The sequence below is a fragment of the Oncorhynchus mykiss genome, chromosome 29, assembly GCF_057628025.1.
Source record: "Oncorhynchus mykiss isolate SJ-2025 chromosome 29, ASM5762802v1, whole genome shotgun sequence".
Taxonomy (NCBI): domain Eukaryota; kingdom Metazoa; phylum Chordata; class Actinopteri; order Salmoniformes; family Salmonidae; genus Oncorhynchus; species Oncorhynchus mykiss.
Genome location: NC_143050.1, coordinates 7,375,001 through 7,390,120, shown reverse-complemented (window position 1 = coordinate 7,390,120; position 15,120 = coordinate 7,375,001). Strand labels below are relative to the sequence as shown.

Here is a 15,120-nt window from a genome sequence, read left to right as displayed (position 1 = left end):
AGCATCACGTGAAGCCATAACAGTATCAGATTAGCATCACGTGAAGCCATAACTGTACCAGATTAGCATCACGTGAAGCTATAACAGTATCAGATTAGCATCACGTGAAGCCATAACAGTGTCAGATTAGCATCACGTGAAGCTATAACAGTATCAGATTAGCATCACGTGAAGCCATAACAGTGTCAGATTAGCATCACGTGAAGCCATAACTGTACCAGATTAGCATCACGTGAAGCTATAACAGTATCAGATTAGCATCACGTGAAGCCATAACAGTGTCAGATTAGCATCACGTGAAGCTATAACTGTATCAGATTAGCATCACGTGAAGCTATAACAGTATCAGATTAGCATCACGTGAAGCTATAACTGTATCAGATTAGCATCACGTGAAGCTATAACAGTATCAGATTAGCATCACGTGAAGCCATAACAGCGTCAGATTAGCATCACGTGAAGCTATAACAGTATCAGATTAGCATCACGTGAAGCCATAACAGTGTCAGATTAGCATCACGTGAAGCTATAACAGTATCAGATTAGCATCACGTGAAGCCATAACAGTGTCAGATTAGCATCACGTGAAGCCATAACAGTATCAGATTAGCATCACGTGAAGCCATAACAGTATCAGATTAGCATCACGTGAAGCTATAACAGTATCAGATTAGCATCACGTGAAGCTATAACAGTATCAGATTAGCATCACGTGAAGCTATAACAGTATCAGATTAGCATCACGTGAAGCCATAACAGTGTCAGATTAGCATCACGTGAAGCCATAACTGTACCAGATTAGCATCACGTGAAGCTATAACTGTATCAGATTAGCATCACGTGAAGCTATAACAGTATCAGATTAGCATCACGTGAAGCTATAACTGTATCAGATTAGCATCACGTGAAGCTATAACTGTATCAGATTAGCATCACGTGAAGCCATAACTGTATCAGATTAGCATCACGTGAAGCCATAACAGTATCAGATTAGCATCACGTGAAGCTATAACTGTATCAGATTAGCAACACGTGAAGCTATAACAGTATCAGATTAGCATCACGTGAAGCCATAACTGTATCAGATTAGCATCACGTGAAGCCATAACAGTATCAGATTAGCATCACGTGAAGCCATAACAGTATCAGATTAGCATCACGTGAAGCTATAACAGTATCAGTGAAATAATCTAGCAGTCTTGACACATTTAGTTGATTATTAAGAAAATGTAGCTAGGCTAATGGAGGAAATCATTCTTGGTTTGTATAAACAGAGCTTTCCTATACAGGAAAATCCAAAAGTGTAAGAAATATACTTCTCATAATGATTAAACAGGCTCTGGTACTAATGGGAGGCCCAGGGAACATGTTCACCCATCCTCTCAGTTTAACAACATACTATAGCATATACCAGTGTCGTAGTCAGACAGACAGGATGCTCTGTGTTAGTACAGCTGAGATGAAGCTTGGAGGGGTGGAAGAAGGGAGTGTGGAGGGGTGAAGGAAGGGAGTGTGGAGGGGTGAAGGAAGGGAGTGTGGAGGGGTGAAGGGAGGGAGTGTGGAGGGTGAAGGGAGGGAGTGTGGAGGGGTGAAGGGAGGGAGTGTGGGGGGGTGAAGGGAGGGAGTGTGGGGGGGTGAAGGGAGGGAGGGTGGAGGGGTGAAGGGAGGGAGGGTGGAGGGGTGAAGGGAGGGTGGAAGGGTGGAAGGGTGAAGGGAGGGAGGGTGAAGGGGAGTAGAGAGACAGGGAGGAATGGGTAGATGGGGGAGAGGTGAAATGGGCTCAACACAGGAGGGAGAGGGGGTAAGGACAGGGTGTTAGAGGAGTGTAGAAGGGGGTGGCACAGTCAAGCAGCACCAGTGACACAGACAGAAAGGAAGTTAGCCTCTCTTTGGGCCAAGATGACCCAGAAGCAGAAAGATCTTCATTAACTGTGACCCCGGCAACACCAGACAACCCCATGCTAAGCAACCAGCAGAGTTTGTAAAGTAAGTCAGCAACTTCAATGATGCTTTTCTTTTTCTACAAGACTAAAACTTAGTTAAATGGGGTGAGAATAGATACAATGAAAACATTTTAAAAACTCGCGCTTTATGTGTTAAAACGTCAAATTAAATACCTGTCCTCGATTACATTTTTTTGTTGACTTCAATGAAATTTATCGGACAAAAAAAACAACAATATTTAAATAGCTGTTAATGCTTTATACGTGGAAGCAATACATTGTTAATCAAAGCAGTAAAAAACCAAACCTTCTATATCTACTTGAATGTTATTCAATCCAACAGAAATACTGGATGAGAGGGGAATGGATCTGTAGCTACTACACGTAATGAGAGGGGAATGGATCTGTAGCTACTACACAGAGAAAAGAAAGAAAAAAAACCCCGATTTGAAACGATTGGTGCTGCAAAGAAAAATGATTTTGTATAATCTAGTAGTGCAATAGAATCCAAATAGACGTGCATTTCTTGGGAGCAGGTTAGGTGGAGGAGTCTTCTTGGTAAGAGTATTGTCTGCAGGCGTTTAAAGGGATCCGGGTGAGTGATTTACAGTACCTTGCGAAAGTATTCGGCCCCCTTGAACTTTGCGACCTTTTGCCACATTTCAGGCTTCAAACATAAAGATATAAAACTGTATTTTTTTTGTGAAGAATCAACAACAAGTGGGACACAATCATTAAGTGGAACGACATTTATTGGATATTTCAAACCTTTTTTAACAAATCAAAAACTGAAAAATTGGGCGTGCAAAATTATTCAGCCCCTTTACTTTCAGTGCAGCAAACTCTCTCCAGAAGTTCAGTGAGTATCTCTGAATGATCCAATGTTGACCTAAATGACTAATGATGATAAATACAATCCACCTGTGTGTAATCAAGTCTCCGTATAAATGCACCTGCACTGTGATAGTCTCAGAGGTCCGTTAAAAGCGCAGAGAGCATCATGAAGAACAAGGAACACACCAGGCAGGTCCGAGATACTGTTGTGAAGAAGTTTAAAGCCGGATTTGGATACAAAAAGATTTCCCAAGCTTTAAACATTCCAAGGAGCACTGTGCAAGCGATAATATTGAAATGGAAGGAGTATCAGACCACTGCAAATCTACCAAGACCTGGCCGTCCCTCTAAACTTTCAGCTCATACAAGGAGAAGACTGATCAGAGATGCAGCCAAGAGGCCCATGATCACTCTGGATGAACTGCCGAGATCTACAGCTGAGGTGGGAGACTCTGGCCATAGGACAACAATCAGTCGTATATTGCACAAATCTGGCCTTCATGGAAGAGTGGCAAGAAGAAAGCAATTTCTTAAAGATATCCATAAAAAGTGTCGTTTAAAGTTTGCCACAAGCCACCTGGGAGACACACCAAACATGTGGAAGAAGGTGCTCTGGTCAGATGAAACCAAAATTGAACTTTTTGGCAACAATGCAAAACGTTATGTTTGGCGTAAAAGCAACACAGCTCATCACCCTGAACACACCATGCCCACTGTCAAACATGGTGGTGGCAGCATCATGGTTTGGGCCTGCTTTTCTTCAGCAGGGACAGGGAAGATGGTTAAAATTGATGGGAAGATGGATGGAGCCAAATACAGGACCATTCTGGAAGAACCTGATGGAGTCTGCAAAAGACCTGAGACTGGGACGGAGATTTGTCTTCTAACAAGACAATGATCCAAAACATAAAGCAAAATCTACAATGGAATGGTTCAAAAATAAACATATCCAGGTGTTAGAATGGCCAAGTCAAAGTCCAGACCTGAATCCAAACGAGAATCTGTGGAAAGAACTGAAAACTGCTGTTCACAAATGCTCTCCATCCAACCTCACTGAGCTCGAGCTGTTTTGCAAGGAGGAATGGGAAAAAAATTCAGTCTCTGGATGTGCAAAACTGATAGAGACATACCCCAAGCGACTTCCAGCTGTAATCGCAGCAAAAGGTGGCGCTACAAAGTATTAACTTAAGGGGGCTGAATAATTTTGCACGGCCAATTTTTCAGTTTTTGATTTGTTAAAAAAGTTTGAAATATCCAATAAATGTCGTTCCACTTCATGATTGTGTCCCACTTGTTGTTGATTCTTCACAAATAAATACAGTTTTATATCTTTATGTTTGAAGCCTGAAATGTGGCAAAAGGTCGCAAAGTTCAAGGGGGCCGAATACTTTCGCAAGGCACTGTATAGATATGTATACTATAGATATACAGTCCATATGTATAGATATGTATACTATAGATATACAGTCCATATGTATAGATATGTATACTATAGATATACAGTCCGTATGTATAGACATGTATACTATAGATATACAGTCCGTATGTATAGATATGTATACTATAGATATACAGTCCACATGTATAGATATGTATACTATAGATATACAGTATGTATGTATAGATATATATATATAGATGTGTAATGCTTACATAGGGCTTTACTCATTTCATATGTATATACTGTTCTGTAATTGACTGTATTTTAGTCATTGCTCAATCTAATATTTATATATTTCCTAATTCCATTCTTTTACTTTTAGGTGTGTGTGTGTGTGTGTGTATTATTGTGAATGGTTAGATACTACTGAACTGTTGAAGCTAGGAACACAAGCATTTTGCTACAACCAGCAATAACATCTGATAAATATGTGTCTGTGACCAATAAAACGTGAATAATTATAGATATAGTCTGTATGTACAGTTTGAAGTCGGAAGTTAACAAACACCTTTGCCAAATACATTTAAAAACTCAGTTTTTCACAATTCCTGACATTTAATCCTAGTAGAAATTCCCTGTTTTTAGGTCAGTTAGGATCACCACTTTATTTTAAGAATGTGAAATCTGAGAATAATAGTAGAGAGAATTATTTACTTCAGCTTTGATTTATTTCAGCTTTTATTTATTTCATCACATTCCCAGTGGGTCAGAAGTTTACATACACTCAATTCGTTTTTGGTGGTATTTCCTTTAAATACTTTAACTTGGGTCAAACATTTTGGGTAGCCTTCCACAAGCTTCCCACAATAAATTGAATTTTGGCGCATTCCTCCTGACAGAGCTTGTTTAACTGAGTCAGGTTTGTAGGCCTCCTTGCTCGCACACGCTTTTTCAGTTCTGCCAACAATTTCTATGGGATTGAGGTCAGGGCTTTGTGATGGCTACTCCAATACCTTGACTTTGTTGTCCTTAAGCCATTTTGCCAACACTTTGGAAGTATGCTTGGGGTCATTGTCCATTTGGAAGACCTATTTGCAGCCAAGCTTTAACTTCCTGACTGATGTCTTGAGATGTTGCTTCAATATATCCACATAATTTTCCGTACTCATGATGCCATCTATTTTGTGAAGTGCACCAGTCCCTCCTGCAGCAAAGCACCCCAACAACATGATGCTGCCACCCCCATGCTTCACGGTTGGGATGGCGTTCTTCAGCTTGCATGCCTCCCCCTTTTCCCTCCAAACATAACGATGGTCATTATGGCCAAACAGTTCTATTATTGTTTCATCAGACCAGAGGACATTTCTCCAAAAAGTACAGTCTTTGGCCCCATGTGCAGTTGCAAACCATAGTCTGGCTTTTTTATGGTGGTTTTGGAGCAGTGGCTTCTTCCTTGCTGAGCGGTAATTCAGGTATATAATTTCGATATAGGACTCGTTTTACTGTGGATATAGATACTTTTGTACCTGTTTCCTCCAGCATCTTCACAAGGTCCTTTGCTGTTGTTCTGGGATTGATTTGCACTTTTCGCACCAAAGTACGTTCATCTCTAGGAGACAGAAGGTGTCTCCTTCCTGAGCGGTATGACGGCTGCGTGGTCCCATGGTGTTTATACTTGGGTACTATTGTTTGTACAGATGAACATGGTACCTCCAGGCGTTTGGAAATTGCTCCCAAGGATTAACCAGACTTGTGGAGGTCTACTTTTTTTTAGGTCTAATTATTTTTCTGAGGTCTTGGCTGATTTCTTTTGATTTTCCCATGATGCAAAGCAATGAGGCACTGAGTTTGAAGGTAGGCCTTGAAATACATCCACATGTACACCTCCAATTGATTCAAATTATGTCAATTAGCATATCAGAAGCTTCTAAACCCATGACATCATTTTCTGGAATTTTCCAAGCTGTTTAAAGGCACAGTCAACTTAGTGTATGTTAACGTCTGACCCACTGGAATTGTGATACAGTGAATTATAAGTGAAATAATCTGTCTGTAAACAATTGTTTGAAAAATGACTTGTGTCATGCACAAAGTAGATGTCCTAACCGACTTGCCAAAGCTATAGTTTGTTAACAAGACATTTGTGGAGTGGATGAAAAATGAGTTTAAATGCCTCCAACCTAACTGTATGTAAACTTCCCACTTCAACTGTATGTAGGTGTATAATTATAGATATACAGTCTGTATGTATCAATATGTATAATATAGATGTATAGATATGTATAATATAGATATACAGTCTGTATGTATATAGGTGCATAATTATAGATATACAGTCTATGTATATAGTTGTATAATATAGATATATACAATCTGTATGTACAGATATGTATACTATAGATATACAATATATAGATATACAGTCTATGTAGTGCATAATTATAGATATACAGTCTGTATGTGTAGATATGTATAATATAGATAGACTATCTATATATTGTATATTGTATATTATACATGTCTATACATACAGATTGTATATCTATATATTGTATATGTATATAGTTGTATAATATAGATATACAGTCTGTATGTATATAGGTGTATTTTAGAGTGTGTGCATTACTTGTATCTGCGGCTGCTGAAGCCTTGGAGAAGGCAGGGGGGGACCAGAGCCATCCAGACCACAGCCTAACTGGGACAGCACTACAGTACAGTATGGAGGGAGGAGAGGAGGGAGGGAGGGAGGAGAGGAGGGAGGAGAGGAAGAGAGGATGGAGGAGGGGAAGGGAGGATGGAGAGGAAGGGAGGATGGAAAGAGGGAGGGAGGATGGAAAGAGGGAGGGAGGATGGAGGAGAGGAAGAGAGGAGGGAGGATGGAAAGAGGGAGGGAAGAAAGGAAGAGGGGGGATGGAGGGGAAGATGGAAATAGGGAGGGAGAGGAGGGAGGAGAGGAAGGAGGGAAAGGGGGAGGGATAGAAGAGGAGAGGAGGGTGGAGAGGAAGAGGGAGGGAGGAGAAGGAGGGAGGGAGGAGAGATGATGGAAAGAGGGAAGGAGGGAGGGAGAAGTGGAGGAAGGGAGGAGAGAGGATGGAAAGAAGAGGGAGGTGAGGAAGAGAGGATGGAGAAGGGGAAGGGACGATGGAAAGAGGGAGGGAGGATGGAAAGAGGGAGGATGGAGGAGAGGAAGGATGGAGGAAGAGAGGAGGGAGGATGGAAAGAGGGAGGAAGGATGGAAAGAGGGAGGATGGAGGAAGAGAGGAAGATGGAAATAAGGAGGGAGAGGAAAGAGGGAAAGGGGGAGGGATAGAAGAGGAGAGGAGGGAGGCAGGAATGAGAACGAGGGGGCAGTTAGGGATGGCAGGGGAGGACAGGGCAGGGAGAGAGGGATGAAGCCAGGTCAGGGTGTAGCAAAGGAAAACAGGGGAATATAGGTAGAGGAGAGGATCAGTTGGTGAGGAAGGAGAGAAGGATAGACGACAAAGCGGGGGGGGGGGGGGGCAGAAGGAGGAGTGGAAGGGTGGAAAAGGTGGAAGGATGAAAGACGGAGGGGAAAAAAGAAGGGTGGGTTGGGAGGAAACAGAAACAAAAAAAGGAGAGAATGTAGCAGAGAAGTGGGGGGGGGGAGTGTAGTTTGACCTTTGACTTATTACATCAGTTTGACCTTTGACAGGTTACTTTACAAACACACTCCAGAACAGAGCAGAACAGAGTGACTGGTCTGATGTTTTTCTACTGTCGTAAATAGATTATCAGGTTTTGATCAACAGTGAGGGACACTACATATACACTACATGACCAAAAGTATGTGGACACCTGCGTGTGGAACATCTCATTCCAAAATCATGGGCATTAATATGGAGTTGGTGGCCCCCCCCTTTTGCTGCTTTCCTCCACTCTTCTGGGAAGGCTTTCACTAGATGTTGGAAGATTTCTGCGGGGACTTGCGGCTATTCAGCCACAACAGCATTAGTGAGGTTGGGCACTGATGTTTGGCGACTAGGCCTGGCTCACAATCGGCATTCCAATACATCCCAATGGTGTTCCATGGGGTTGAGGTCAGGGCTCTGTGCAGGCCAGTCAAGTTCTTCCACACCGTTTTTGACAAACCATTTTTTAATTTGATCCCTTAGTATCCAATTGTTGTCTCGTGTCTCATCGCTACAACTCCCGTACGGGCTCGGGAGAGACGAAGGTCGAGAGTCATGCGTCCTCCAACCCCCAACCAAGCCGCACTGCTTCTTAACACAGCGCGCATCCAACCCGGAAGCCAGGAAACACCGTGCACCTGGCAGCCTTGGTTAGCGTGCACTGCGCCCGGCCCGCCACAGGAGTCGCTAGTGCGTGATGAGACAAGGATATCCCTACCGGCCAAACCCTCCGACGCTGGGTCAATTGTGCGTCGCCCCACGGACCTCCCGGTCGCGGCCGGCTGCGACAGAGCCTGGGCTCGAACCCAGAGTCTCTGGTGGTACAGCTATTGCTGCGATGCAGTGCCTTAGACCACTGCACCACCCGGGAGGCCAAGACAAACCATTTGTGTATGGACCGTGCTTTGTGCACGGGGGCATTGTTATGCTGAAACAGGAAAGGGCCTTCCCCAAACTGTTGCCACAAAGTTGGAAGAACAGAATTGTCTAGAATGTCATTGTATGCTATGGTGTTAAGATTTCACTGCACTGGAACTATAAGGGGCCCGAACCATGAAAAACATCCCAGACCATTATTCCTCCTCCACCAAACTTTACAGTCGACTATGAATTGGGGCAGGTAGCGTTCTCCTGGCATCCACCAAACCCAGATTTGTCCGTGGGACTGCCAGATGGTGAAGCGTGATTCATCACTCCAGAGAACGCATTTCCACTGCTCCAGAGTCCAATGGCAGCGAACTTTACACCCCTCCAGCCGAAGCTTGGCATTGCGCATGGTGATCTTAGGCTTGTGTGTGGCTGCTCGGCCATGGAAACCCATTTCATGAAGCTCCCGACTAACAGTTCTTGTGCTGACGTTGCTTCCAGAGGCAGTTTGGAACTCGGTAGTGAGGACAACCAATGACGGACGATTTTTAGACGCTACGCACTTCAGCACTCGGCGGTCCCGTTCCGTGAGCTTGTATGGCCTGCCAATTAGAGGCTGAGCCGTTGTTTCTCCAAGACATTTCCACTTCACAATAACAGCACTTACAGTTGACCGGGGCAGCTCTAGCAGGGCAGAAATTTGACGAATCTACTTTTTTAAAATGTTATTTAAAACTTTTTGTAAAAGGTGGCATCCTATGAAGGTGCCACGTTGAAAGTCACTGAGCTCTTCAGTAAGGCCATTCTACTGCCAATGTTTGTCTATGGAGACTGCATGGTCGTGTTCTCGATTTGATACACCTATCAGAAATGGGTGTTCCTGAAATAACCGAATCCACTAAATGTGAAGGGGTGTCCACATACTTTTGCATATATTGTGTATGAGATCTACAGTGAGGGACTTTTATTTAACAATGTGCCTCGTAAAGAGGCAACTATTTACGTATTGCTCAGTTTACTAATCAAAGAGGTTTATGGTAAATGTTGCACTTAACACATTGCTTTTGAACTATGAACTTGTCACCCACCGTTGGGTCAGTGCTACAGTCCTACATCTGTTAACACATCAGTAATGTCTGGTTGTTATCAGTTTGACTGGTGAAAACCTACAAGTCGTGTTACTGAAGAAAGAGTAAAACATTTACAAAGAGAGAGATTGTGTAAGCGATTAAGAGTTTGTGTGTGTGTGTGTGTCTGTGTGTGTGTGTGTGTGTGTGTGAGAGCGACAGACAGAGAGAAAGAGCGACAGACAGAGAGAGAAAGAGCGACAGAGAGAGAGAGCGACAGAGAGAGAGAGAGCGGCAGAGAGAGAGAGAGCGGCAGAGAGAGAGAGAGCGACAGGGAGAGAGAGAGAGCGACAGGGAGAGAGAGAGAGCGACAGGGAGAGAGAGAGCGACAGGGAGAGAGAGAGAGCGACAGGGAGAGAGAGAGAGCGACAGGGAGAGAGAAAGCGACAGGGAAAGAGAGAGCGACAGGGAGAGAGAGAGAGCGACAGGGAAAGAGAGAGCGACAGGGAGAGAGAGAGCGACAGGGAGAGAGAGAGAGCGACAGGGAGAGAGAGAGCGACAGGGAGAGAGAGAGCGACAGGGAAAGAGAGAGCGACAGGGAGAGAGAGAGAGCAACAGGGAAAGAGAGAGAGACAGGGAGAGAGAGAGAGAGTGACAGAGAGGGAGAGAGAGAGAGCAACAGAGAGGGAGAGAGAGAGCGACAGAGAGAGAGACAGAGAGCGACAGAGACAGAGAGAGAAACAGAAGCAGAGTGTGTGTGTCCTACCTGCTGTCTGTGGGGACTTAAAGCCTCCTACTCCAGTCAGGTTGATGACAGCAGTCTGTTGAGCACCCATACCCTGGTCTGACCCCTGATCACCCTAAAACCAGGGCAGAGGTTAGAGGTCATCACCACAGAGAAAGATGTGTGTCGTACTGTGTGTCTGTTGCTGTGGGCTTAATATCATTACACTACCGGTCAAAAGTTTTAGAACACCTAGGGTTTTTCTTTATTTATTACTATTTTCTACATTGTAAAGACATCAAAACTATGAAATAACACAAATGGAATCATCATAGTAACTAAAACAAGTGTTAAACAAATCAAAATATATTTTATATTTGAGATTCTTCAAAGTAGCCAGCCTTTGCCTTGATGACAGCTCTGCACACTCTTGGCATTCTCTCAACCAGCTTCATGAGGTAGTCACCTGGAATGCATTTCAATTAACAGGTAGGTGTGCCTTGTTAAAAGTTATATTGTGGAATTTCTTTCCTTCTTAATGCATTTGAGCCAATCAGTTGTGTTGTGACAAGGTAGGGGTGGTATACAGCCTTATTTAGTAAAAGACCAAGTCCGTATTATGGCAAGAACAGCTCAAATAAGCAAAGAGGAACGACAGTCCATCATTACTTTAAGACATGAAGGTCAGTCAATATGGAACATTTCAAGAACTTTGAAAGTTTCTTCAAGTGTAGTTGCAAAAACCATCAAGCTCCATGATGAAACTGTCTCTCATGAGGACCGCCACAGGAAAGGAAGATCCAGAGTTACCTCTGCTGCAGAGGATAAGTTCATTCGAGTTAATTGCACCTCAGAAATTGTAGTCCAAATAAATGCTTCACAGAGTTCAAGAAACAAACACATCTCAACATCAACTGTTCAGAGGAGACTGTGTGAATCAGGCTTCATGGTCAAATTGATGCAAAGAACCCACAACTAAAGGACACTAATAAGAAGAAGAGAAACACAATGGACATTAGACCGGTGGAAATCAGTCCTTTGGTCTGGAGTCCAAATTTGAGATTTTTGGTTCCAACCGCCATGTCTTTGTGAGACGCAGAGTACGTGAATGGATGATCTCCGCATGTGTGGTTCCCACCGTGAAGCGATACGCCATCCCATCTGGTTTGGGTTTAGCGGGACTATCATCTGTTTTTCAACAGGACAATGATCCAACACACCTCCAGGCTGTGTAAGGGCTATTTGACCAAGAAGGAGACTGATGGAGTGCTGCATCAGATGACCTGGCCTCCACAATCACCTGAACTCAACCCATTTGAGATGGTTTGGGAGGAGTCGGACCGCAGAGTGAAGGAAAAGCTGCCAACAAGTGCTCAGCATATGTGGGAACTCCTTCAAGACTGTTGGAAAAGCATTCCAGGTAAAGCTGGTTAGGAGAATGTCAATAGTGTCCAAAGCTGTCATCAAGGCAAAGGGTGGCTATTTGAAGATTCTCATATATAAAATATATTTTCATTTGTTTTACACTTTTTTGGTTACTACATGATTCCATATGTGTTATTTCATAGTTTTTCACTATGATTCTACAATGTAGAAAATAGTAAAAATAAAGAAAAACCCTGGAATGAGAAGGTCTTCTAAAACTTTGGACCGGTAGTGTAGCTGTGAACAAAAGCCTTTGGACGAGGTTACTGTGGGCTGGACGTAGCAGACTGACTGACTGAGGCAGAAGGTGTGTGTGTCATACCATGTCTCCTTGCTGCTGTGGGCTAGACGTAGCAGACTGTCTGACTGAGGCAGAAGGTGTGTGTGTCATACCTTGTCTCCTTGCTGCTGTGGGCTAGACGTAGCAGACTGACTGACTGAGGCAGAAGGTGTGTGTGTGTGTGTGTGTGTGTGTCATACCTTGTCTCCTTGCTGCTGTGGGCTAGACGTAGCAGACTGACTGAGGCAGAAGGTGTGTGTGTGTCATACCATGTCTCCTTGCTGCTGTGGGCTAGACGTAGCAGACTGAAGGTGTGTGTGTGTCATACCATGTCTCCTTGCTGCTGTGGGCTAGACGTAGCAGACTGACTGAGGCAGAAGGTGTGTGTGTGTCATACCATGTCTCCTTGCTGCTGTGGGCTAGACGTAGCAGACTGACTGAGGCAGAAGGTGTGTGTGTGTCATACCATGTCTCCTTGCTGCTGTGGGCTAGACGTAGCAGACTGACTGAGGCAGAAGGTGTGTGTGTGTGTCATACCATGTCTCCTTGCTGCTGTGGGCTGGACGTAGCAGACTGACTGAGGCAGAAGGTGTGTGTGTCATACCATGTCTCCTTGCTGCTGTGGGCTGGACGTAGCAGACTGACTGACTGAGGCAGAAGGTGTGTGTGTGTCATACCATGTCTCCTTGCTGCTGTGGGCTGGACGTAGCAGACTGACTGACTGAGGCAGAAGGTGTGTGTGTCATACCATGTCTCCTTGCTGCTGTGGGCTAGACGTAGCAGACTGACTGACTGAGGCAGAAGGTGTGTGTGTCATACCATGTCTCCTTGCTGCTGTGGGCTAGACGTAGCAGACTGACTGAGGCAGAAGGTGTGTGTGTCATACCATGTCTCCTTGCTGCTGTGGGCTGGACGTAGCAGACTGACTCTGTTGAGGAGAGAACTGGGAGAGCTGCTGCTGCTGCAGAGAGTTAAAGATCAGAGGACCTGTAGGGATCTGGAGGGAGAGAGAGAGGGGGAGGAGGAAGAGGAGGGGGAGGAGAGAGATGGGGGAGGAAGGGAGGGGGCGAGAGATGGGGGAGGAAGAGGAAGGGAGGGGGAGAGAGATGGGGAGGAGGAGGAAGGGGGGGGAGAGTTGGGGAGGGGGAGAGAGATGGGGGAGGAGGAGAGAGATGGGGAGGAGGAAGAGGAGGGGGAGAGAGATGGGGGAGGAGGAGAGAGATGGAGGAGGAGGAGAGAGATGGAGGAGGGAGGGAGGGGGAGAGAGATGGGGGAGGAGGAGAGAGATGGGGAGGAGGAGGAGGAGGAAGAGGAGGGGGAGGAGGAGGAGGAGAGAGATGGAGGAGGAGGAAGGGAGGGGGAGAGAGATGGGGGAGAAGGAAGAGGAGGGGGAGAGAGAAGGGGAGGATGAAGAGGGGGAGAGAGATGGGGAGGAGGAGGAGGAGGAGGAAGAGGAGAGAGATGGGGGAGGAGGGAGATGGGGAGGAGGAGGAGGAGGGGAAGAGGGAGGGGGAGAGAGATGGGAGAGGAGGAAGAGGAGGAAGTGAGGGGGAGGAGAGAGATGGGGGAGGAGGAAGAGGCGGAAGGGAGGGGGAGAGAGATGGGGGAGGAGGAAGATGAGGGGGAGAGAGATGGGGGAGGAGGAAGAGGAGGGGGAGAGAGATGGGGGAGGAGGAAGAGGAGGGGGAGAGAGATGGGGAGGAGGAAGAGGAGGGGGAGAGAGATGGGGAGGAGGAGGAGGAAGTGAGGGGGAGGAGAGAGATGGGGGAGGAGGAAGGGAGGGGGAGGAGAGAGATGGGGGAGGAGAGAGATGGGGGAGGAGAGAGATGGGGGAAGAGAGAGATGGGGGAGGAGGAAGGGAGGGGGAGGAGAGAGATGGGGGAGGGGGAGAGAGATGGGGGATGAGGAAGAGGAGGAAGTGAGGGGGAGGAGGAAGGGAGGGGGAGGAGAGAGATGGGGAGGAGGAAGGGAGGGGGAGGAGAGAGATGGGGGAGGGGGAGAGAGATGGGGGAGGAGGAAGAGGAGGAAGTGAGGGGGAGGAGAGAGAGGGACAAAAGAAGAGAGATGAAGGGAAGAAGGAGAGACAGAAGGTTAGATCTCAAGTTTGGGATTCAGCCCATTGTCACAGTGTGAAGAGGAGCGGAGGAGGAGGGAGAGAGAGAGAGGAGGGGAGGAGGAGGGAGAGAGAGCGAGAGAGAGGACGAGGGAGAGAGAGAGGAGGGGAGGACGAGGGAGAGAGAGAGGAGGGGAGGACGAGGGAGAGAGAGAGGAGGGGAGGACGAGGGAGAGAGAGAGGGGAGGAGGAGGGAGAGAGAGAGGAGGGGAGGAGGAGGGAGAGAGAGCGAGAGAGAGGACGAGGGAGAGAGAGAGAGGAGGGGAGGAGGAGGGAGAGAGAGAGGAGGGGAGGAGGAGGGAGAGAGAGAGGAGGGGAGGAGGAGGGAGAGAGAGAGGAGGGGAGGAGGAGGGAGAGAGAGAAAGCGAGGGAGAGAGAGAGAGAGGAGGAGGGAGAGAGAGAGGAGGGGAGGAGGAGGGAGAGAGAGAGAGGAGGGGAGGAGGGAGAGAGAGAGTGAGAGAGAGGAGGGAGAGAGAGAGGGGAGGAGGAAGTGGTACCTGTAGCAGGTTGAGGGGTCTAAGGCCTGGACTAGTGTTCAAACCAAATGGACTCCCTGGGGAACACAAACACACATGATGAGACAGCTGGCAGTGTTGTATCAGTCTCTGTGGTAGGCAGTGTGTTGTATCAGTCTCTGTGGTAGGCAGTGTGTTGTATCAGTCTCTGTGGTAAGCAGAGTGTATTATCCAGTCTCTGTGCTAGGCAGTGTGTTGTATCAGTCTCTGTGGTAAGCAGAGTGTATTATCCAGTCTCTGTGCTAGGCAGTGTGTTGTATCAGTCTCTGTGGTAAGCAGAGTGTATTATCCAGTCTCTGTGGTAGGCAGTGTGTTGTATCA

At 46.2% G+C, this 15,120-nt stretch overlaps 1 protein-coding gene across 32 annotated transcripts in view; it reads right to left on the bottom strand.

The window, feature by feature from the left end:
• Positions 1-15,120, bottom strand: part of supt20h (SPT20 homolog, SAGA complex component) — a 42,758-nt gene that overhangs the window by 2,197 nt on the left and 25,441 nt on the right. For 7 of the 32 annotated variants that reach the window (XM_090226412.1, XM_036967988.2, XM_090226416.1 and 4 more), the window contains exons 20-23: positions 14,782-14,837; positions 13,058-13,168; positions 10,509-10,602; positions 6,785-6,864 (exon numbers count right to left, since the gene is read on the bottom strand). In XM_090226412.1, the coding sequence (XP_090082538.1) occupies positions 6,785-6,864; positions 10,509-10,602; positions 13,058-13,168; positions 14,782-14,837 (341 nt within the window). The remainder of the gene's footprint in view (positions 1-6,784; positions 6,865-10,508; positions 10,603-13,057; positions 13,169-14,781; positions 14,838-15,120) is intronic. The other 25 variants (XM_090226418.1, XM_090226420.1, XM_036967990.2 and 22 more) reach the window with 5 other exon arrangements.